The 24,517-nt window shown below is 48.7% G+C and overlaps 1 protein-coding gene across 2 annotated transcripts in view; it reads left to right on the top strand.

Annotated features, from left to right (window-relative positions):
- The first annotated feature begins 239 nt into the window (after positions 1-239).
- LOC128343446 (vomeronasal type-2 receptor 26-like) overlaps positions 240-24,517 on the top strand; it is a 28,024-nt gene continuing 3,746 nt past the window's right edge. The window contains exons 1-5 of one of the 2 annotated variants that reach the window (XM_053292524.1): positions 240-458; positions 1,157-1,448; positions 4,036-4,848; positions 7,006-7,233; positions 16,549-16,675. In XM_053292524.1, the coding sequence (XP_053148499.1) occupies positions 244-458; positions 1,157-1,448; positions 4,036-4,848; positions 7,006-7,233; positions 16,549-16,675 (1,675 nt within the window). In that variant the 5' untranslated portion in view covers positions 240-243. The remainder of the gene's footprint in view (positions 459-1,156; positions 1,449-4,035; positions 4,849-7,005; positions 7,234-16,548; positions 16,676-24,517) is intronic. The other variant, XM_053292525.1, reaches the window with a different exon arrangement.

Below are 24,517 nucleotides of genomic sequence, written 5' to 3' on the forward strand. Positions count from 1 at the left end.
TTCAGTGACTCCTTGTACTGAGCACAAAAAGGTTAGTGCATAAATACGTCCTGCACTACTGAGATTTAGGAAGTATGTCAGTGTGAGGAATAATATCAGCCCCTTCTGATCTGATGCTACAGCTGGATCCCATTCATATTAGTAAAGTCACTGCAGCTGTGCTCTTGGCAGAAGACTTGGATTCTGATCACTGGATCTGCTAATCGGGTGTGTGGGGGTGTAACTAAAATAGGTGTACTTTGAATGAAATTGCTGCTGCTGCTAATGCTTTTGCTGCTGTCCCCTGCTCCCTGCAAGATACTGAAGACAAAATGCCCATTAATTCAGCCGGGTAATACAGTAGAAAGACTTAATTATTACAAGCCGGGAGACTATGTGATTGCCGGGGTCACATCTACCACAAATACTGCGTTTTTCCCATCTGTTTTTTTCAAGCCTCCCTCTTTTGATTTTAAGGCGTAAGTAAATATTTGATTATGGACACGGACCTTTTTAATTGTTTCTGCTTTAGTAATTTGAGTTTGCTTTTCTCATTTTGATATTTATTTGTGCATGTAGCTGACATTGGAGTGAGGATAGGGGTGTTGTGCATATCTTTCAGTTCTCAGCTGTTGTTGGGCAAGAGAATGTACTTTGCACAGTCCAAATATGAAATCACTCCTGGGTGGTATCAGAATCGGTTTCTCAGACCTTACATTTTCTCACTGAAAATTATTGAATGAGAAAACATATTAGAAATAGAACTTCACAACATGTTTCCTATTTCATTAGAACATCATATACATCCACAGCTAATTGAGTAAAGAGGCACTTTTTAAAGTGGTGATTCTCTTTATTGAGCAGGGGGAGAGCAACTTGCCCTATCCATCCCCAGCACAGCATTGCTCCAGTGGCTGTTGCTGGTGTCTGCCTTATATGTTTCTTTTTTTAGATTGTGAGCTCTAAAAAATTTTTCTCCCACAAATACACACTTACGCAATGTAATGTTTGGAGCAGCTATTTTCCTTCGGGCTCTGGGATAACAAGAGCATGATTGCACGAACAACATCTAGAGAGGTCTGTTGTCTAGCAAGAATCTTACAGGGAAAGCAGCAAGAGCCTGACTTGTTCTCATTGGAATCAAGATCAAAATGTGGCCCACTTCTATTTCTTGCAGGACTGAAGGCATGAATTTCTGGCACCTCCTGCCCTTCGTGTTCACAATCCATGAGATAAACCAGAATCCTCAGATGTTACCCAACATCACTCTTGGCTACAACATATATGAGAACTATTTCAATGCAAAATTAACTTTTAATGCCATGGTAGACCTTCTGTCTATAGGGCACAAGCATGTTCCAAACTATGTGTGTGGAAGAAAGAATATCCTAGTGGCTGTTTCTGAAGGCGCTGAGACTGAAATCTCCAATCAGATGTCCAGCATGTTGAGTCTCTACAAAATCCCACAGGTATGACCCATGGGTGGCAGTGGTGATTCAAGCTGCATCTCATTCCATATTGCAGGGTCTTCAGGAAAGTCAAGACTGGCGTGAAAAAGTGAGGCCAGGCACAGAAGAAAAAATTTTAAATAACCTTTTTTGTAGGAGAGAGTTTCAGCTTCCCCTGGTGTGTACACACACACACACACAGAGAGAGACATTTCTTTTATGCTACTGTCATCTCTGCACAGGTGGATTTGTTAGGTTTTATAAACCCTTGAATGATCAAAAACCCTGCTGGTTGAAGACCAGAGTTAAGGCTATTTCTTGTTCCCTCAAGCTCCACAAAGCCTAAGGTTGATGCCTTAACAGACATGCCATGGGATCAGTAATGATGTTGTATAGTGTCACAAATTGGACTTGCTTCCAGCTTGCCCTCCATGCACCCACACTTTTCCTCGGTCTTTGAGGCCCAAATCATGATGGGGAGGGTGGGCTTTGTGATTTTGTTTTAATGGCCACCGTGCATGCTCGTATGACCTCTGAGGCCATGGGCCATGCCAGGCCTGACAGAGGCCATTTAAGCATGTGCAGCAGTGGTCAGAATGGCCGCCGTGCACAGTTACGAGACCCGAACAGGCTGAAAAGAGGCCTTTTTACCCAGCCACGGTGGTGATTGCAGAGGCCGGCAGGGGAGGGGGAACCTTCATGGACACACACACACACACACACACACACACACACACACACACACACACGCGGCATACAGAAAGCCCCCCAAAGGGGCTACAGGTATTTTTATTTTATTATTTTTTTTAAAAAAAAAAATTAAAAATGTAAACAAGTTTGTGGATTTTTCCGGAGATTCAGTTCCGATCCGGACGGAATCGGGAGCGGGGGGGGGGTAAGTTCGATCCCAAACCTTGAACCTCTGGACCCAACCGCCGAACCAGTCTGCACATCCCTACTCATCTGGTGGCTACTCAGGGATGGGTCTTTTCCATTGCTACCCCAAGGCTTTAGAATTCGCTTCCTGCTGAAATAAGAGCCTCCCAATATCTTACAAGTTTTTAAAAGGTAATCAAGACATATTTGTTCACCCAAGTAATTATTTGCACATGGCTTCATGCTTCAGGGTAAACGTTAAGCGAAGCCACTTCGAACTACACTCATGGCATTGAGGGGAGCAGCCCCTCCCCTCAGCTCTCAGGTTTCATTTTGAAACAAGTTCACATGGCATATGTCTGTGTAGCCAATGCGGGGCGGGGGGAGATATTACTAAAGAGTGATATCTGCATTTCTAAAGAGAGCATCTCTCTTATCATGCTAATGATTCAAGGTCAGTGCCTCTCCTTGTTTGCTCCAGCATTTTCAGAAAATTAGCTTAAAACCAGCATTTTAAAAACCCAGAAATACGTCAAGATAAGCTAGAATTTGCATCACAAAGCCCAACTTGTGTGTGGAGTCGGTCCAAGAATCTTGAATGGACTTCAGGATATGTCTGACTGGTGTGTGAACGCACAGACTCTCTTCTGAATGAGATTTGGGGTAGAAGCACAGTGTGTAAAGCCTCCTTGCTTTGAATCAGATGCTGTTTTAATAGTTAGAAACGTTGCTTTAATTTTAAATTATTATGTTTTAACCTTTTTATGTTCTGGTAATTTGTATTATTTTATTGTAAATCAGCCAGAGACGTAAGTTTTAGGCAGTATACAAATATGTTAAATAAATAAATGAAATTAACACAAAGGAGCACCATCCCAAGCTCATCACGGTCTCATTGGAAGGGTTTTAGGCCACCCCTACACCACTGGCTGGCTTCTTTCTGTGGAGAAGGGGGTCACATGGTGTCATGGGCAAGGAGGCTTGCCCTGCCTCTCTGAGGACTGATCACACTGCCCAGGGTTAGTAGCTCCCCTGCTGAATACCATGAGAGTTCAAGTTTCTTACTCTGGAGCTGGGAGTGGAACATGATGAGACTTCCCCTAGCAATACAGTAAGGTTCAGCTGCTTCCTAAGGCAGTACGGGACCAGGACAAAGTGGGGCCTCTTTGCTGGTGCCAGACAATCCATCCTCTCCATCTTGATATCGGTGGTGTCGCTAGGAAGAGGGATCAGGTTTAGCCTGTGCAGCAGTTTCTATGAAGGCACCCCTTCATTTTCTGCCACAGAATTAAATTGTTGTTGTTGCTGTTGTTATTTACATTTATATCCCGCTCTTCCTCCAAGGAGCCCAGAGCGGTGTTTCTCCTCACAACAACCCTGTGAAGTAGGTTAGGCTGAGAGAGAAGTGACTGGCCCAGAGTCTCCCAGCAAGTCTCATGATTGAATGGGGATTTGAACTCGGGTCTCCCCAGTCCTGATCCAGCACTCTAACCACTACACCACGCTGGCTCTCTTTTTCTGATACAAGTTGCCAATCACTTGTATGTTTGGAATCAGAGATGAACTTGGGATGCTGTTGTGGTTAGGGCAATGCACAGGCTCTCCCTCCACAAACTCTTTGCCTATCATTGTGATGACTTTTTTGTGAGTTAGTAATAATTTTAGGTTAACAAATCCCCAAGTTTTGCCTTGAAAATGAAATAAAATGCCAATCTCTTCTTTTCCTTCCTAGGTCAGTTATACTTTTCTTAGTGGTGCTCTAAAAGATAAAACTCAGCTCCCATTTTTATATCGGATGGTCCCCAAACAAGAGCCCCCTTACCTGGGGATTGTCAAGCTTCTCCTGCATTTCAAATGGACATGGACTGGTCTCCTTGTTCCAGACAATGACCAAGGAGAAAGGTTTGTGAGCACCTTCACCCCTGTGATGCTCAGAAACAGTCTCTGTGTTGCCTTCTTAGAAAGAATCCCGGTGTTGGATAGGGTCAAACAGCACTTTGATAAGATGTCATTGCTCGTGCAGAGACAGGCTAATGTGATTGTCTACCACATGAACACTTATGCTGCATGGATTTTAGCAGTACTGTTGAAAGTGGCTGAAAGGATTGAGAAACAAAAATTGGGGAAAGTTTGGATCGCAACCATTTTGGAGGATCTCGGCATGAAGTTGTTTTACAGAGTCGCTGATATCCAGCACATCCACGGTTCGTTTTCCTTCTCAATCCCAGCACAAAAAGATACAAAATGTGATAATTTTGAGTCATTGTACATTGCCATCTTGGAGAGTTGGCACAAAGCATTTCATTGCTCATATTCAAAGTCTGTAATTTCCATAAGAGGTCACCTAAGATGCACAGAAAAAGAAATACTGGGGACTCTGCCTGAGAATGTGGTGGAAAGCATTCTGTCTCAAGACAACTACAGTATTTACAACACTGTCTGGGCTTCGGCACGTGCCCTAAATGCTGCACACTCATCCAGATTAAATCGGATCTTGATGGCGGGTGCAGGCAAGCTGGAACATCCTATGGTTCAACCTTGGCAGGTATGTCTTGTCCCTCGTAGATAACCACACTCAAAATTGCCATCAATTGTTCAAGCCCAAGTCAACAGTCTGTGAAGCTTCCCAATGTATTCATGAAGTGAAAACTGGGAGATTCCTGAGATGAATTCAGTGAGGTGGAATTCCTCTCATTGCTGGAGGACTCCTCTATGCTGGCTGTGTTTGGGCTACAGTCCATGCTCTAGGCTCCACCACTGGAGAAAGACCCTGTTTATATAGAAAGACACTGTCTAAAAGAGAATTTGCTCAGGCAGGAGAGCTGTCACGGGCTACAACTATCCCTGCCTATCCCCTGACCCAGGTGCTGTTACAAAATCTATCCTCTGCTCAATCCGCTGCTCCCTCACTCAACCCCTCTTTTTTATGGCCATGGAGGGTATGCACCAAGATTGTTCCTGGTGTAAGAATGAATTGGGGACGGGGGGGATGCACAGCACATATACATTGTATAGGGGGTTTGGAACCTAGGAAGCCTCCTTATAACATGTCAGACCTTTAGTCCACCTAGCTTAGTATTGTCTATACTGATTGCCCCCAGATCTTCAAGATTACAAGCAGGAGTCTCTCCCAGTCGTATTTGAAGTTGCTAGGGATGAGACCTAGGACATTCTTCATGCAAGCTTGACAGCTGTGTTCAGTCTGGTCTGGTCTGCTCTGAGTGATTTGCAATTGCAAGTGCTGGGGGTGGGGGGCGTTGTAGCAGATTGTTGAAATTCTGTGGAGGGAGTGCAGAAAGGGAGAGGGAAGGAGACATTCCTGAGTTAAACACAAGCACAAACTGCAAAATGTGAGTCTTAACACCAGCTTTAGATTTACAGAATGGAGACTGCAATGTAACTTGAGTCTTTTTTGTCTGAGCTGATTCATCTACGTTTTTCTTCATGACAGAGAAAGCAATGATTTATACTTTAAACTTCCCTGCCTCTTGGATGGTCTGGGCAGGGCTGCTCAACTTTGGCCCTCCTGCAGATGTTGGCCTACAATTCCCATAATCCCTGGCTATTGGCCACTGTGTCTGGGGGTTATGGGAGTTGTAGTTCAAAAACAGCTGGGGGGGGGGCCTAAGTTGAGCAGGCCTGGTCTGGGGTGTGGTGGGGGGAACATAAGGTGATGAAGGCATTCACTCAAAAAGGCAAGTTCTTTATAAACATCAGCAAAGATTTGGGTCAGAAGTGTTCTGCTGTTCAATCCGCCTGCTTGGCAACTTGTCATGCCGGTCTTGCGGTTTTCTGTAGCCAGCTGTCAAACTAACACACACGCTCTCTTGCCGCCACCTCTGTGATGTGATTTATGAATGACTGGAGGAAAAACCCAGTGCAAACTGTCAGAATACCCAGGGGGGGGGATCTGCAGCTGGGATTGCAGAGAGGAGCCCACCCTATGTGAACTGTCCATTTAATCCGCTGAATTAAACATCTGTGAATCTGCTGCAAAGCAGATTCACTCTTCAGATACTCCACAGCATGAAGCCATGTGTGAATAACTCCCTGGTAGCTGAGTGGAATCCTGCTTATCTGCCAGTCCATCTGCTTGCCCAAAACTTCTTTATAGTTTTTGGCTAGTACTCACAATTTTACAAATAAAGTGGTGGATTTCCAGATTTCCCATGCAATCCTCTAATGTTAGATCACTTCCCCTGAGATGTTTTCATGTTGGTCACTTCCTTTCTGTGTTCTCTCTGAGTACAATTTCCCTGTTACTTAAAAAATAATAATCTAAATTCAAAGGATGGTTGGATTCACTTCTAACTAAATACACACAGTCCGACCATCCTAACCTTCTTATGTGTCAACTTTGAGAGCTTCTGGGGAAGCTGGGGCTTTTTAGTGATTCCACCCTACCCACATATATCTCTGTGGGGATTTTTTGCCAATCCCATCGACCACAATTCTACCGACCCACCCCATCCCCCACCTTCTGAAGGGTCCAAAATGACCCACTTCAACATCTGGGGTTGCAGAACCAAGCTGGTCCAATTTTTTTTAGTCATACACACCCCTAAAATTCATGCACACTACCACAAAACAAACTCTCCTCCCCTAATGCAATCTGTCAGAAGCAGGATCTCCAAATGGATGTGACTGAGTTATCCAATGTGTTTTTGTTTTCTAACTGCTGCTCTTTTCCATGTTGCTCTAGTTCCACCCTTACCTGAGCAACTTCCATTTTTACAATAGTTCCATAGATGGAGTTTATTTTGATGAGAACAGCAACCTGGCATCGGATTTGGATATTATGAATGCTGTGGCATTTCCCAATCAATCTATTGCTAGAGTGAAAGTTGGAAGCATAAAAAGACAGGCCTCCCCAGAGATGAAGTTTACCATTGACCAGAATGTTATTATGTGGCCCAAGTGGTTTAACCAGGTGAGAAAAATCATCAGTTTCACTTCATCCCTTTGAATGATGATGTCTGCTAACTTCTCACAATTTGTTTGGTATTATGTGTGACAGGAGAGAATATCCATCCAATAAATTTACAAGCTAGTAACACATAATTTGCATGGCTTCAGCTAGTGCACCAGCTGCATCTTTTTCTCAAGAAGGCAGATCAGGCCACAGTTACCCATGCCTTAGTCACAACAGGGCTGGATTACTGTAACATACTCAATGTGGGGCTGCCCTTGAAGAATATCCTGAAATGGCAGCTATTGCAAAATGCAGCAGCGAGTATTTTACCCAGAGCTGCCCACTGGTATGATATCACACCCATTTTGAAAGAGCTACATTGCCTGCAATGTGTTTCTGGGTCCAATTCAAGGTGCTGGCTTTGACCTTTAAACCCCTTAACGATTGGGTCCCTGGTTACCTGAGGGACCATCTACTCCCAAGGGTTTTTGCCCACATGACAGAGTCATTGGAGAGGGCTCTGCTCTGCGTGCTGACAATAAGGAGGCTCGGCTGTCATCCATGCAGGACAGGGTCTTCTCAGTTATTGCCCCCTGACTTTGGAATGCTCTCCCGGTGGGCAGCCACAGTTTTTCAAAAGCAAGTGAATTCTTGGCTTTTTACCCAGGCTTTTATGAGTGCTCTTTTTGTTGCTGCTACTTTGTATTTTATGGTTTTGTTGTGTATTTATTTTTTATTTTTTTAAAAAACACTTTTAATTAGATTTGTATTTTTAGATTCCTTTTAAATATTTTATTGTGTATTTCTTATATTGTGTTAAATGTTTCTAAACCACCTTGAGATTTTTTAAATGGAAGGTGGTATAGATATTTAGCAATAAATAAAATGATATGGACAGAGTAAAAGAGGTGAAAGTATCAGAGACCAAAAAATGCTGGGGGAAATCAGTAACTGATCATGGTGTCATGAGGGCTACGACAGAATCATGGGTAACAGGACTCTGGATAAGACCTGGAAGATTCTGTCTCTAGCTCAAGGTCCTTCTGCTCAGTCACTTGAACTTCATTCGTCTGCATGCAAAAGATATATTTGTGTGTGTGTGTGTGTGTATTCTCATAGAAGATGAAGACTAAAGCTGGAGAAGCTCAACAATTTCTAAATAAAAATAAATAACTGATAAATAAATAACTGTAGAAGCTGAAGTCTCAACAAGCAGAAGGTACTGCCTTTTCTCACATCATGCAAGATGCCCATGACCCTGAAGTCAGTGTGAGATAGTCCCTCAAGTGGGCATAGATCTAGAAGTGTAGTATCATGGTTAAGGTGTCTCCAAGGAAGGAAACTGGCAGTGTAGAAAGGTGAGGGTTTAGCCATTGTTCAGAAGTTCTTCTCAGTAATCGTTAAAATTGGGGATGATCTAGCAGCTGCAGTCATACAGAACAGTCATTCCCATTGATACAAAGGCTTAAAGGGGAAAACAGGTAAACAAAATGCAAATCTTTTCACCGGAGAGGGTGAAGACCGGAGAGGGTGAAAAGTGGAAGGAGGGAGATTCTGTCAGTTCCCTGACATCTCCTGATGAACAACAGCTGTCTCATCCTGCCTGCGCATTCCTGTCTCGGCCAAGGAGGTTTGTTTTTGCAGCCCCAGACCTTCTGAAGGACTGGCTTGTGGCAGCTTGCTTGCTGCCCTACTCCACCTGTGCCTTCTATCTGAGTGCTTGCCTACCTGTCCCCAAGGACCAGAGATCTCTTGTGAGAGGAGAGATTTCTGGAGTCCTTGGCAGCATATATTGGAGGGAAGAACACTGGAGGTGTAGCCGGCGGACCGCTTGTAGGCGGACACTGAAGCCGGCTGCCAAAGAGGGCTGGCCTTTGGTGCCAGGCCTTTGGTGTGGGACTGGGGTCTGGGGGGCGGAGTTATAAGGTGGGGTTGGAGATCTGGGTTGAATGTAATTAGTCCTCCCTTTTATTGGGTTGTGCCAGGCCTTTTGTTGTCATGTGTTTGGGTTCTCTTGTGCAGAATGAGGCCGGGTGTGTGTCCTGTGCCTCTGGGGCACCTATTACTGTTGTGGTGGGGAATAGAAGAATTGGCGTTGGCAGAGCAGCTGGCCATTACAGGAGAAGGGAAACCACTAATTTAGTAACTGTTTCCACTTCCGGCTGCCCTGTCAACTCTCTGGCCTTGGGGAGCAGTTCCAACTTCCCACAGAATCTAGCCTTGCTCCTTTGCAATGCCAGTTCAGTTAAGAATAAGACCAAAATCATCCATGACTTGATCATGGATGAAGGAGCCGACCTGGCTTGTATAACTGAGACCTGGATGGGGGAGGCTAGTGGCCCAGTTTGGGCCCAGCTTCTTCCACCAGGTTGTGGAGCAGGCTTGGGGATGTGGGTGGGGGGCAGGGTGGAGTGGCTGTGGTCCATAAGGTTACCATTCCCCTTACCAGGGCCCCTGTGCAACAGCTGACACATTGAGTATGTCTTTCTGAGACTGGTAACTAGAGATAGACTGGGGATCCTGTTGGTGTACCATCCACCACGCTGTCCAATTGACTCTCTAACTGAGCTGATGGAGCTGGTCTCAAAGTTGGTACTGGAGTCACCCAGACTTTTGGTTCTGAGTGACTTCAATATCCATTGTGAGGCTGACTTGTCTGGTGCAGCTCAGGAGTTCATAGTGGCCATGACAACTATGGGCCAATCCCAACTAGTTTAAGGAACAACTCATGTTGCTGTCCACACACTTGATTTGATCTTTTGTTTGGATCAGGGGTGTTCCGTGGGTGGGGAATCTGGTGGTTTCCCCATTGTCATGAACAAACAACTACCTGGTTAAGGTTGGTTTCACAGCCACAACCCAGCCCTGCAGGGGTGGGGGACCTATTAAGATGGTCCACCCGAGACAGCTGTTGGATCCAGTAGGATTCCAAAAAGCCTTGGAGGGTTTTGATGTTGGTCCTGCCAGTGATTCTGTCAATGCCCTGGTGGGAACCTGGAATAGGGAACTCACCAGGGCAGTAGACACTATCGCTCCTAAGCGTCCGTTCTGGTCTGCTTTAAAAGTGGCCCCTTGGTATACAGAGGACGTACAAGGTCTGAAGCAGCAAGGTAGGTGACTGGAGCGCAAGTGGAGGAGAACTCGGCTTGAATGTGACAGGACACAGCATAGAGTCCACTTGAAAGTTTATGCAGAGGCAGTGTGTGCGGCAAAAAACCAATTCTGGTCTGTGTGCATTTCTTCTGCAGTTCGTGTCTGGCAGAGCTGTCCCGGGTTGTGAGGAGTTTGATTCAGGCTCCTTCCAATTCAAATCAACCCCGGGGGCTTTGTTCTGCTGTGATGCTTTTAATGCGTTCTTTGTGGACAAAATCTCCTGTATTCAGGCCGACTTGGACTCCACAGTTTCTGCAGAGTCTATTAAGGTGGTGTCCAGCAATCCCTCTTGCAGTATTAGATTGGATCAGTTTCAATCTGTGATGCCTGAGGACGTGGACGAGCTGCTTGGGGCGGTGCGCCTACCACTCATTCTCTGGATCCTTGCCCAACTTGGCTGCTTCTATCTAGCAGGGAGATTGTTGGGGATGGCTTAATATCATTAACTCATCGCTGAGGGAGGGTAGGATGCCTCCTTGTTTGAAGGAGGCAATGATTAGAACACTTCCTAAGAAGCCTTCCCTAGATCCCTCAGTGATGGATAGATATAGGCCAGTCTCCCATGGTTGAGCAAGGTGGTTGAGAGAGCGGTGGCTAACCAGCTTCAGGCAGTTTTGGAGGAAACTGATTATCTAGACCCATTTCAAACTGACTTCAGAGCGGGCTATGGGGTTGAGTCTTCCTTGGTCACGCTGATGGATGGCCTTTACTGGAGAATCTATAGAGGGAGTGTGACTCTGTTGGTTCCTTTGGATCTCTGCGGTGTTTGATACCATCAACCATGGTATCCTTCTGGATCGCCTGGGGGAACTGGGGATAGGAGGCACTGCTTTGCAGTGGTTCCATTCCTATCTCTCAGGCAGATTCCAGATGGTGGAGCTTGGTGACAGTTCCTCTTTGAAATGAGAGCTATTCTATGGAGTCTCTCAGGGCTCCATTCAGTCATCAATGCTTTTTAATATTACTAAATAACTTGACTGAGGCAGGATTGAAGTTTCAAAAATCAAAAGGGTTTATTGAAGGGAGAGGTACAATGGAAAGAAATGTGTGGTTAAAGCAATTCTATTAAAGATATGTTCAACTGCAAAGAGGTGTTATAGTTTATAGTCTGAATTGTATGAATTCCCAGGTGGGTTAGAGAAAGAGGCTTTAGAGAAAAAGGCAACTAGATTTTAGAAAAAGAAGCAGGGATAAAGAGAGGCCCAGCAAGGGGAAAACACTCATATTATCTGAGATTCTACTGGCACAGAAACCTCAAGGCTGCCTGAACAACCAAGGGACCTCGTTCCTCAGGTACAGCTCGGTCAGAAGCAGGGGTGAGAAGATCAGAGGGGTTAGATGGTAGAGGTGAATCCATGAGGGTGCCTCTTCTGTGGAACCAGCTTCCAGGGATTGTGAGGAAGACTGGGCAAATCAGGGTCAGCCAGAGAAACAGTCTGGAAATTGGCATAAATAGATGGACACAGACTGGCATGATGGCTTGTGAGCAGCAGATTGCCCAAGTTGCTGGTAAGGAGCAAAGGAGCACGCTGGATCATGGAACTGGGGCTTGATATGCCCAAGAACATGTCATGGGGCAACATGCCTGTCGCTCTTCTTTGCTGAATAGGTGTGTTCGGTGGAACCTGCAAAGATTCCATTGTTTCTAATAGCTTTTCCTGAGTGTAACAATGAGTGAATGGATGAGGCAAGCCAAGGCTTATTGTCATGACAATAGAGTGCATAGACGTGAGGAGGGGAAATCTGCATGGACGGAGGGTCCAATAATCCAATCACTACTTTTAAAGGGTACATCTCAGTGTCCTTAGCGCTGACTCAACCACTTTTGTGAGGGGGAAGAGTTAGCTCTGCGAGGCTTATCTGAATTCTTCCTGCTGACTTAATTGGCACATTAGCTTGTTGCTATCCTTTACAAAAGGAGGGGAGGCTGAAGCAGTTCACTCCCAGTGCAGAGTGGCCTTGACTGAAAGTGAACCTGCTTTAGTTAACTTCTGGGGGTCTACTTAGAGTATCCCAACATAGGGAGGGTGTGCATCTGATCCCCTTTCCAATTTGCTTTTTAGCAGCCAAATCTAGGGGCGACTGGTCCAATGTAAACTAATTGACCCCATGTGCCACAAATGGAGAGCTCATGATGCTGTGAGGCTCACTCCTGCGCATGTCATGAGTGAGATCCTCAAGCCAGGTGACTCAAACACAAGCAGAGAGGGGCCTCTGAGAGTCAGCAGGAAAGCATTGCTAGTAACATAAGCTATAAATTGCTGCAATACTAAGAGCTGTAAAAGAGAAACTGAGACTTTAAAAGCAATAAGACTGAATGACTGCAGAAGTTAGATCTTGCTGCCGGTTAGAGCCCAGCAAATTATGCATGATGGTACACAGAACTTGGCAACATTGTTGCTCAAACCGGCTCAGAGAATACTGGTAAAGGGGAATACTATACGGATTCCCCTTTACCAGTAAATGGGGGGACAGGGGGCCTAAATAAAGAATTGAGGTGGGAGGGAAGTAAAATTTTGCCATGGTTCTGGGTGTGGTCGGAGTGGCGGGGGGGCAGGGGGTGATTAGCCTTTTTGCTGCCCATAGGCAAAAAGGCTTTTTGCAAAAAATGCCGCTGTGAGGAGGCAGTAGGCTATGAGGGAGGGAGGTCAAGGGGAAACTTTCCTTCTTTGCCCCAGGCACAGCGGCAGCTGCAGTGAGGGTGGGGAGTGAGGAGAAAGTCCCCCCTCGTATTTTTTTAAAAACACTGCCACACAGTGGCAACAATAGCTGCAGGGAGGGGAGCAAGGAGAGGAGAGTTCTCCTTAACCAACTATCAAGCTTTTACCCAGGGAGGGAGGGTTTGATGGGGCATGGCCCTGGTGGAGGCAGGTGGAGGCTTCAGGGAGGGCGTGAGGAGCCCTCCTTAACCGGGATAGGATGCTGGCTGTGAGCTCCTTCCAACTGCTGATGTGAACAGGTTGGTGAGATTAGGACCAGCTCTGGGAGCCCCAAAAGCTAAACTTAGTCCTGGGTCTGATACTGCTGGTTTGCGGGAAACTGGAGTGTGAACTTTGGTTCTGCTGGCTAAAGTAACTGAATGGAATTGCCCATTCTGTAGCCAAGGCCTAAAGAGGAGGAAACTCACCCCTCCTTTTCTCCTTGAAGCTGTTTATGCATTGTGCTATGCTAATGCCAATCATGAGAACTGGCTTGAAATTGGCTGAGAGCAATCATATTTAGAAGGTCTTAGGAAACTACATTTTAGATATCATGTAACTACATATTTTACAGGTACATATTTTCACACAGTAACTGCTGAATTGCTTTGCATGCTATCTTTGAATAAAACTTTTCTTGGAACTGGAAGGTGCCAATTAAGCTTTGAGAACTGACCACAGGCCAGTTCAGCTGGCATAAACAGGAATATTTCCATCTGAATCAGTAAACAAGCCAGGCCTAGCACTCACCAGAATGGCTCCCACCGATATGGTAAAGAGAGAGCAAAGGATGGGAGACTGGGGAATGTTTACATTAGGATGGAGACCTGGACAGATTTGATGTGACTGTCTTTGATTTGAGGTATGACAAGGAGGCTTGAAGAGAGGTTATAAAAGGGTCATACATACCCCTCCCAAGGGACTAGCAGGAAAGGGAAGCAACTCAGACCCCAGGGAGCTGGATGTCTGCCCTGACCAGGGAGGCACATCATCTGCCCCTTGGGTTAAGATGTGAAGACAGTCTGTGCTTCCTAGCCATTGCTGGATTTTTATGCAAGCTGCCTGGGCAGCCGGCAGCCTCCCAGTGCTTCCTCCAAGGCCTCCTGAGGACTACAGACAGCATTGACCAGTAAAATATTTATCTACAGGAAAAGCCTTCAGTTCAGATCTCCAGAACTAACTCACCTGCCCCTTTCTCTGTCTTTCCTCCTTTCCCACTGTGAAACCACTCCTTTCCCGGCTTCCTGAAGGGCCTCTATCTGCCTCCTTTAGCGGGCCTTGTCATACTTGTCTCGGCTGCTTTCCTTGTCAGCTCCTTCCTTCTTCCCCCTGTCCACACCCCCCTCGCCTCTGCTTTTGGCTCATCCTCTCTACATCAGTAGTGAGCTCTCTTCTCCCCCTCCCTTCTCTATCTCGGCTTCTTAGCTCACAAAATATACATGATTTCCTTTCTCCCTTCCTGCTCCGTGGATTAAATGGTAGCATTTTTGTGGCTGGAAGCAGAGAGATAAGAACAGACCATTGCTAGGAGCTGAAGTAGTTAATGAGCTTGGTTTTAGAACTGCTTGCATTATTTAGTGAAGTGAAAGTACATTCTAGTTTCTAAAAATTATTATAAACCGCTCTGTTGTCTGAAGCTTGCCTTACTCTAGGAAACACCTGATTGAAATTGCTTACCTGCCTGCGTGCTTGATTGCTAGAATGTAGCCAGCCTCAATAAAGCTTTTAAAACTACAGTTGTGTGTTTGGGTGTCACTTCTCCCCTCCCCCCCCTCCCGACTGCTTGTGATCTCAGAACTGAACTAAAGGGGTAGCCTCTGTTGGCTATTTGGGAGGGGCACTGCAGCCCTCTCTGCCCTCCCTCCCTCCCAATTGACTGCACAGGCCTCCTGAGTCCCACCTCTCTGCTTCTTTCCTCACCCCCTTACGCACAGCTACTGCTGCCACCACACAGCAGTGTTTTTGGGGTTTTTTAATGTCATGGAGGGGACTTTCTGCTCGCCTCCTATCCACATCCTTGATGCATCCACCACCGCCATCCCTGGGGAGGTGGAATTTGCCACCATAGGCAGATGCCTCCTCTGCCACTCTGGTAATCCGCCAAGGGGGGGGGTACCCCTACCGGAGCAGGCCACCCCAGTTTGGGCCTTTGCACTTTTTAGTGTAATAAAATATGCAAGCTTCTTTTTAAAATCATGTGTAATCCTGCCAGAATCACAATGTCTTTGTTCTACTTTTTCCCTTTGAATGGTGTAGGGGTTACTGTGCATTCTGGCAGGATTACACATGTTTTTAAAAAGAAGCTTGCATATTTTATTACACTAAAAAGTGCAATGGATAGGATAAGGCGGATTCTTTTTTTTTTTTTTAATGAGCTAGTGATTCCGTCCAGCCTAGCGTCTCTTCCCTCCACCCCAACCCCAAATGATTGCTAGCATTCCTTCTCAAGAGTAAGTCCCCTTGCCATCAGCATGGGTTTGCTTGAAAGAAGGCTAGGCTAGAGTAACTCCGTGGGAAGCCCCCAGACCCTGAAATCGGATTCAAACAAATAAATATTTCACTCAGAATCGGCACCATTTCAACAGGGCAGAGGAGGTTTAGACGGCAAGGGGGAAAATGCAGTCTGAATCCTGTTTCCTCTCATTCCTTCTTTTCCACTTTCAGCTGAAGTGCAACAGAAGTTTCTTTAAACACCCACCACCACCACCTCCTCCCAATAGCTGGCTTGGTTTTGACAGGTCAGAGGGGACTCCAGGACAATTTGAATCACCCGCCAAAGCTGATGTTCATTGTCAGGTCATGCGACTGAGCCCAGCGGGAGCAGATTAACCAATGCTTTGAGGACGGGCTCAGAGTCAGAAGGCCTGGAGAGCTGCCTCAGAAAGGCAGCCGGCTGCTCACTCGCTCGCTCTCAAGTTCAGGCAGGGGAGGGAAGTTCAAGCCGCCTGCTGCAAGGGCTGGTGGTGAACTCAGCTCCCAATTGTCATGCAGCCCAGCCATCAGGGGCCCCGCGATCTCAGCCGCCTCCCTGCCTGGGCTGAGAGCAGAGCAGCAGCGCTACGAGCTGCTGCCTGCCTGGTGCACCCTGCCGCGCAGTAGCCATCCACCCTTGCCCGAGAGTTGGAACTGGCTGAGAAGGGCAAGGAGGAAATAAGGAAGACCGGCAGGGGGAGGGGGAACCTCCACAGACCCCCCCACCACCACCTCCAGCTACAGCCCCGAAGAGGGTAAGTGCAAAAATAATGTAGTTTTTTAAAAAGCGTGTGGACCCACCCTGGACCGAACCGGACCAGGGGGGAGGTTCGAGGTTTGCCGGACCGAACTGGCCCAGTCAGATTCGAGTCCAGTCCGGACTCAAACCGAACCAGACCAGCCGGTTCCATGCACATCTCTAGTGCTTTCCAGCTCTAGGACTCCTCTCCTAGAATCCTAATGAAACCTCCTAATCTATTTTGTTCATATTTCTTATCCTTACATTTAGACTTTACCTCAGTCTAGATGTGTGGAAAACTGTCGCCCCGGATACACCAAGGTGGTTAAGGAAGGAGAGCCCGTCTGCTGCTATGACTGTGCTCCATGCAAGGGAGGGACCATCTCCACTCGGGAAGGTAGGTGACTTCAAAAGAAATGACTGCCCATGAGTCATAGGGTAAAGATAACTCCCCAGAATTAATGTCAGCTTATTTGAAGTATTTTTGACCTGAGGACCTTCTTTGGTTATTACTTTAATAAGTATTAATAATATATAGACCAACTTGGATGAAAGAAATGTACTCAAATAGTGTACTGAAGAGAGAAAAGGTTGGCAGTGGTTCAGCAAGAGCCACTTATGCTCCTTTGTGTGCTTTAAATCACATGCCCTCCAGCCTCTTCACATCGGCCTGCTCCAGATTTGAAAAGATGGGTCACCACAATCATGAGTGCCTGCCCGCAATTTGCCCTTGTAGGAGGAGTGAGCTGGGATCTCTGCAGGATTACTTGTAGCAGGGATTCGGAACTTGATGGTGTATGAGATCTCTCGGAATGAGCCTGAGGGTGGGGCTCCAACACAGCTTGCAAATTCCCACCTTTAAGCTGCAACAGGCATCAGTCACTCACTCAGGCTGTTCACACAGCTGGAAATTGTCCTACCCAGGTTTGGGAGCTGTGCCTGCTCCAAATGTTCAGTTGTGTGTGAGCAAACAACTAGGTAGGAGAAGAGAGAAGTGATTGTGTGAGAGACGGGAGCTGGCTAGTACAACTTTTCCTCCTACCTTGGTCAAATGGTGGGTAGCACTACCCAGCTCCTGCCTCCCACACAATCACTTCTCCCTCCTCCTACCTTGGTGTTTGCTCCCACACAAATGAAAATTGGGAGCATACACAGCTCCCAATCCTGGGTAGGACACTTATCCTATCCAATCTTCAGTGACTCAAAGACTGCCTCAAAGACTCATGTTGTGCATCCATAGTCAATACAGTCTTTGTTTATCCCTCAGCTTAGTTATCCTGCTTTCTTTCCCAGCAGTGGCATCAAATCAGTGATGTTTCCTTTGCTGACTCATACCAGTAGACCATCTTGCAAATTATTCTTTGAATGGCAGTAGACCTCCTATGAACCAAGCAGAATGCCATCCATCCTCAAATATTAAGCCCAAGATCCTCTCTGTGCAAAGCATTTCTTTGCCATGAAATCCTTACCAGTCCCCATTGCTACTGCACATGCATTGTTCCTAATGTCTCCCCCATGTACATCTAATCTGCCTACTGTAGCATAGGGATGTGCGGTTCAGTTCGGCGGCTCGAATCCGAACCGAACCGGACTGTTTCAGATCCGAAACGTTTCGGATCCGAACCGAATCCGAATCGGTTTGGATCCGAACCGGTTCGGATTTTCCAAACCCGTTCGGATGTGCCATAGGCTTCTATTGAGTCTATAAGAAGTTTGAAGTGTGTCCTCCATTTTGTGGTTCCTTCCTGCAACTTTTGCTCCTGGCATCCATTTTGTGAGGCTGTTTTTCAGGCATTGTATTGGCTGCGTTATTGATCCTTTGATTGGCCAGAATGAGTCTTGCGCTCTGGTAGTCTGTTGGCTGTTGCACTGTTGAGAGCTGGCACCTTGTTGGCCTGGGGGGGAGTGCAAAGGTGGGGGCTCCCAAAGGAGGGAGGTCCCAAAGGAGGGAGTTTCAAACCTATATAAACCAAGCCTCTAGCCTAGAAAATTCTCTTTGGCTGCAGTTGTGGGATCATCATCTGAGTCCCTTGCTCTTTGCTGCTGGTGTCTGTGGGTCCCTGACTGTGTCCTATAGTGTTTGTGTCTCTCTCTGTGTCTCTCTCCCTCTGTGTGTTGTTGTGCCACCTTCATCTGCCCTCTGTGTCTGTCTGTAGTGTCTGTCTGTCTCTTCTCTTTACTTACTATACTTTTTTCTTAACTTTCCCCAAATTTCCCTGTTGTTTTTCTTCTGTTGTCTTTCCTCCTTTCTTCACCCTCCCCCACCCTTTTTTCCTCTCTCATCCCTCCTCCTTTGGGCTTCCCCTCCCCCACTCCACCCATCATTCTGCAATCTGCATTGCTTTCAAAGTTTCATTTATTGCTGTTTGTGCCTTGTTTTTGTTCAACCTTTTGATTTTCATTCCATTGGTTTCATTTATATATTTGCTGCTGCTTTGGTTGTTTGCTTTAATTGTTAACTGATTTGCATTTTGTGCTCTGTTGCTGGCCTGCCTGAGTTGGTGTCCCCCGCACCGAGGATTCTGTTCATATAGACAATTTTTGTTGTGATTGTCCCATATTATCTATTTTGGTTCTTCTTTGGTGGTTGGTTGTGTGCTCCTCTCCCCTTCCCTGAGACTTGCCCAAGTTGCTGCTGCTTGATTCTTTAAATTGGTTTTCTTTGTTCAACTTTTGGCATTGGGTTGTGTTGATTTGAATTGAGATTGTTCCCTCTGTGTGGCCCCCCTGTTACTAACTTGCCCCTCCCATCCAGAAACCCATTCTCCCCTCACTCCCACTCCTGCCCTGCCCACCCATACCCAGATTCTGCCCCCTTGCCACACCAACCCCCCCGAAACACACCCTCTCTGGACTTCCCCTCTTCTTGCCCCTGACTCCCTTTTACATACCCCAGACCCCTTGCCACACCACCACCCCCGAAACACACCCTCTCTGGACTTCCCCTCTTCTTGCCCCTGACTCCCTTTTACATACCCCAGACCCCTTGCCACACCACCACCCCCGAAACACACCCTCTCTGGACCTCCCCTCTTCTTGCCCCTGACTCCCTTTTACATACCCCAGACCCCTTGCCACACCAACCCCCCCCCCGAAACACACCCTCTCTGGACTTCCCCTCTTCTTGCCCCTGACTCCCTTTTACATACCCCAGACCCCTTGCCACACCAACCCCCCCCCCCGAAACACACCCTCTGGTCCCTCCTCTTGGGACTGCTGCAGCTGCTGTCCCCCCACACCTGGATCCCCCCTCCCCGCTGCTAAGCTCCCCCCCCTCCGTGCTGCTCCTCCTCTCTTCTTTCTCTCTCCCTCTCTCCTCTCTCTCTTCTCTCTTTCTCTTCTCTCTCCTCCATCCCTTCACTTCTTCCTCCCACAGCTGCAGCCAGCCACAGTAGCCTACCACCTCCGTCCCTGCCATCGGTTTTTGGGGTTTTTTAGGAAGTTGTTCATTTCATTTGTCTCTGCTTGGGGGTGAGTTGAGTGACACAAATAGTGTTGTCTCCTCACTTCTGCCCCTCCATCGTTGATCTACCCCGGCTGCCTGTGCCTCGTGCGGCCGCCCTGTCTGTGTCCCAACCCAGGGGTGGCGGGCTGGCGGCGGCAGCGCATCCGTGACCAGCAGTGTGCGGCAGGAGAAGGGCCGGAAGAAGAGGGGTTAGTGCGTGCACAATTGTGCACCTTTTGTTGCCCCCTTTCCCTCCCTAGTTGGTGGTTTTAAATAGGGACACCCCTCTTTTGAAATGCATTTGAGTGTGGGGAGGGACCCTTGGAGATCTACTGTTGTGTCTTGCTTGATGAAGAAATTGCTGCTGTGTGTTGCATTGCATGCGTCTTGCAGGTGGTTTTTTAACAGGTTTCCCAACTCCCCATCCCACCCCACCCCACCCCAGGTCATTATGTTTGGAAGATATATGATGATGTTCCATGCTGCCATCCAGTGTTTGCTTGCCTTGGGCAGAGTGGGTGGGTTGGTTCTATCTGTGAAAGTGCAATAGGTTTCTGAAAGTGCAATTTTTGGGTTCTGTGAAATTGAAAGTTCCTAAATAGGCGCATTGCAAGGTTGATGCTTGCAGCATTACCTGAAAACCGCCCCCCAACCACAAACTGTGCTCAGTTCACTAAAGAAGGGTGTCCTTTGATTTGCAGGTTCCCAAGCTTTGACTGCGTCCTCCCCCCCCGTAGGTGCTGTGCCCTCCCCCCATCCATTCTCCCCATAATAATAAAAAGACTTGCCCCCCCACCCCACAACTACTCCACTCAACTGCCCGTGCCACCCACCCCAGGGGTCCACCCTTTCCCCAGTTTAAAAAAAGGAGAAACCCAGCCCCATCTCCCCAATTGGCTTAACAACCCAATTTCAAAAGGTTACCCTCCCCCCCCCACTTCAATTGCTTGCCCCCATATAAAAAAGTCTTCTCTTCCCCCAATTGGCTTTTTCAAATCAAATTTCCCCCCCGCCGGCTCCAAATCAATTGGCTTTTGTTTTGCCCCTTCCCACCCCCTCCAAATTATTTTTCTGCCCCTTTCTGGCCTTCCTCTTAAAGTCTCCCTTCTTTAGATAAAAACTAACATGTCTGACCAACGTGAGTGCCGTGTTCTGGCCAGGCCTCGCATAAGGTTGGCAGACAGAGGGAGAGGCCAGGTGCGGGGTATGCCTGCGGCGGCTGTGGCACACAGAGGAGGGAGAGGATGTGGGGAGCCTGAGGATACCCCAGTCCTCCCCATTGGACAATTCTTCGCTCCAGCTCCGGCTTTTGTCCGCAGGCTTGATTACCCCCCGCCTGCTGCCGGCAATTGCGGCAGAGGCAGAGGCATTAGGGCAGTGGCGGCTCCCTCGGCGGTGGCACCAGGTGCTGCCGGGGCACCGCCAGTGGTGGTAGTGGAGGAGACTGTGGATGTGGGAGCAGGTAGAGGGCGGTGAGGACCGTGCGGCTGGCAGCGATGCAGCCAGGTTCAACCTCCCTCTGGGGCCCCTTCCCCGTATCCTTTCGCCGCTCAGTGGGTCCCCCCTCGTGAAGCCCACCACTCTGGGGAACGGTCTGTCGAGGTGGTGGAGGAGAGGCCTGCCTCTCCTCTGCCAGTGGAGCCGGGCCCTTCCTATCGTGTGGAGGGCAGAGGGGGCGGGTTGGGTGGCAGCAGTGGGCAGGCAGCAGCGGCCACCCCCTCCCTAGGACTGCAGCCACCCCGCAAGAAAAGGCCAAAGACAGCGCCCAGGGCGCAAGAGGCCAAGGGCAACGGTGTATGGTCTCTCAAGATGACCCATACCATGCCCGCTGTGTCCACTGCAGGATGCAGGTCAGCTGTGGAAAGGATCTGGGGCAGCTGGGTACGACACCCATGTGGAGGCAAATGGAGCGTCACCACCCAGGTCTCCGTAGACAGGCTGGCAGCACTAGTGCGCCTTTTGCATCTGCCACTAGGGCGGACAGGGGCAGTGTGTCTGCGCCAGCCAGAAAGCATACTACACTGCCAGTCCAGCAGTGAACACAGGTGTCGAGCAGCCAGCGTACTGTTTGTGTGGACCATCATCACCTCACCCGCCTCATAGGGGAGATGATTTCCACCGATGACCAGCCGTTTCAGGTGGTCGAGAACTCCGACTTCCGCTGGATACTCCAGTACCTGGTGCCCGAATACGTCATCCCCTCAAGGACCACATTCAGCCAGACCGTGGTCCCCTCTCTGTAACGCAAGTGCAGGGAGCTCATATCGGCCGGGCTGCGTGCGGCTCCAGCAGGCACCAGCGTGCATTTCACGACTGATCTCTGGACCAGTGTCAGTGGGATGCATGCTGCTTTCCTGGCCCTCACTGCCAACTGGTGGGGACCGGAGAGTGAGGGGACCTCCTCGGGCGATGCTTCCGGGTCCTGCGCGGCTCCCGCTGCACTACGGCACAGGTGGGCCATTCTGCACGTGGAGACGATGGACACGAGGCACACCATGGAGGAGGTGGCGGCCGTACTCGACCGCCAGATAGAGGAGTGGATTGGCGGGTGTCCACACCTCTCCAGGGGATTCATTGTCACAGACAATGGATCCAACGTTACCGATGCTTTCGAGACAGTCATGGGCTGTGTGAACATACGGTGTATGGCACACATGCTCCATCTGACCGTCAGGGATGCCCTCGGCCTTATGGAGCTGAAGGCGTCCCAGGAGAAGGGCCGCCCTCCTCCCCAGGTGCTGCTGCTGCCACGGCCACACTTGTCGAGAAGGCTCACAAGCTGGCCGCCCACTTCCACCACAGCGAGAAGTCCAGGAGACTGCTTCGCAAGAAGCAGGATGACCTTGGGCTTCCTTGCCACCTCATCCCAACGGATGTTGATACGCGGTGGAACTCCACCTTCCTCCTGTTCCAGCGCCTGTTGGAGCAGGAGAGAGCCCTTGTCGCCCTGGCGAGGGACGAGTCCTTGGTCGTCTGCGACCTCTCGAACACAGATTGGAAGCAGATGTCCGAGGCGGTGTCGGCACTCGAGCCCTTCCAGTTTGCCACGAAGGGCTTGTGTGCTGACACCACTCCCTTGAGCCAGGCGCTGCCCACAGCTATGGGTCTGGATAAGCTGATGGGTGAATTCCAGATTTCTCTGACCACGCCAGAGGGTCATGCTCTGGCTGGGAGACTGAAGTCTGGGGTTGACAAGCGGCTCGTTGGTGAGCTGGGAGGCAGGGAGGAGTATGTCCTCGCTTGTCTCTGGAACCCAGCCATCAAGGGCAATGCCGTTAGTGCCGATGACTTGCCCAAGTGGAGGGACCTCCTGGTATGGAAGGTGAGGGAGGAGGAGGCCGCTAGGGCCCGCAGAGACCAGGAGGTTGGTAGTGGTGCGGGGGCAGCCCCATCCACCCAACCCGCACCCAGCAGCAGCGTTGCCAGCCAGGCAGCGTCAGCTACCCCTTCCCCTCCCTCTTCCCAGTCCAGCAGCGTGGCATCCCAGGCAGCGCCAACGCAGCAGCCATTTGCTCCCGCTGTGAAATACGCCCAGTTGTTTCAGCGGGTGTGCTTTGGCGCCTTGCCTGGTGTGCGGGAGTCTCGACCTGCCAGGCCCCCCTCCAGTGCTGAGCAATGCATTGCGCAGTACTTGGAGGAGCCTGTGGAGGAAGACGGCGTGGACTGCACACAGTTCTGGGCGACCCGCCACCAAGTCTGGCCGGACCTGGTGGTGGTTGCTGGGCACCTACTCTCCTGCCCCCCAACCAGTGTCCAGAGCGAGCGGGTGTTTTCACGTGCCCGGGACGTGGTGACACCCTCTCGCTCCCGCTTGGACGCTGGTCTGGTGGAGCAGTTGGTCTTCCTCAAGGTCAACCTCCCCCTGCTGGGCTACCCCAAGCTGGAGTTTGAGATGGGTGAGTGATTACCGTGGTTGCCCCATGGTTGGTCACTTGCCTGGCTCAACCTCTGTGCTCATCCCTCCCCTCCCCTCTTCCACCTCTAGCTGAGCTGACGTGACGGATGCTGAGCCATGTCAGCCAGTCGCAGCGTGTGCAGTGCCCACACAGATGCAGTGGTAGGAGTAGTAGTAGTGCTGCGACTGGCCAAACGTTTACAACGCCCATGCCCACCTAAAAAGAAACTCAATGCTGACCAGCACAGGCCCTTATCTCCACCTGTCAGCATTTGGGGACCTGGCGTGGGCACGGCACATTCACCCAAAGTAGCACACAGCCCTAATAGTACTAGACTCAGTGGCAGCGGCGGGTATACATTCTTCTGCAGTGTAAATATGTAAATATTAGTATGTAAATAGACATGTAAATAATTTTTTATTTAAAATCCCATGTTAAAATCAACCCACAAAATTATGCAAAAGAAAAAAAATGTTAACGAAGGAATAACAAAACAAATGCTAAATGAATTGATTTTATTGAAAATGTTACCAAAAAATCATGTGTTGGGGGGGTTGGTTTACATGGAAAAAAGAATTTAATTTTTTTTTTTAATGAAAAGAATGAATTATCATCTTATGTTCATCTTGATTGTGGTCACTGTTGATGTTGGCTGATGGCGAAAAAACAAAAACCATCAGAATAGCAATGAACTGGCTGCCAAAACAACATATTGATTGATAACTATGCGGGGGGGGGGGGGAATTGGGTCTCTTTGTGTGTGTGTGGTGCAGGCTCAGTCTGTCTCTCTTCCTGTTGTGTGTCTGTCTGTCTGTGTGAATGGATGCCTAGCACTGTCTGTGTGTGGATGCTTTTTTTAGTGTGCTGTCTGTCTGTCTGTGCTGTGTGTGTCTACATT

Source organism: Hemicordylus capensis, chromosome 2, assembly GCF_027244095.1.
Source record: "Hemicordylus capensis ecotype Gifberg chromosome 2, rHemCap1.1.pri, whole genome shotgun sequence".
NCBI lineage: Eukaryota > Metazoa > Chordata > Lepidosauria > Squamata > Cordylidae > Hemicordylus > Hemicordylus capensis.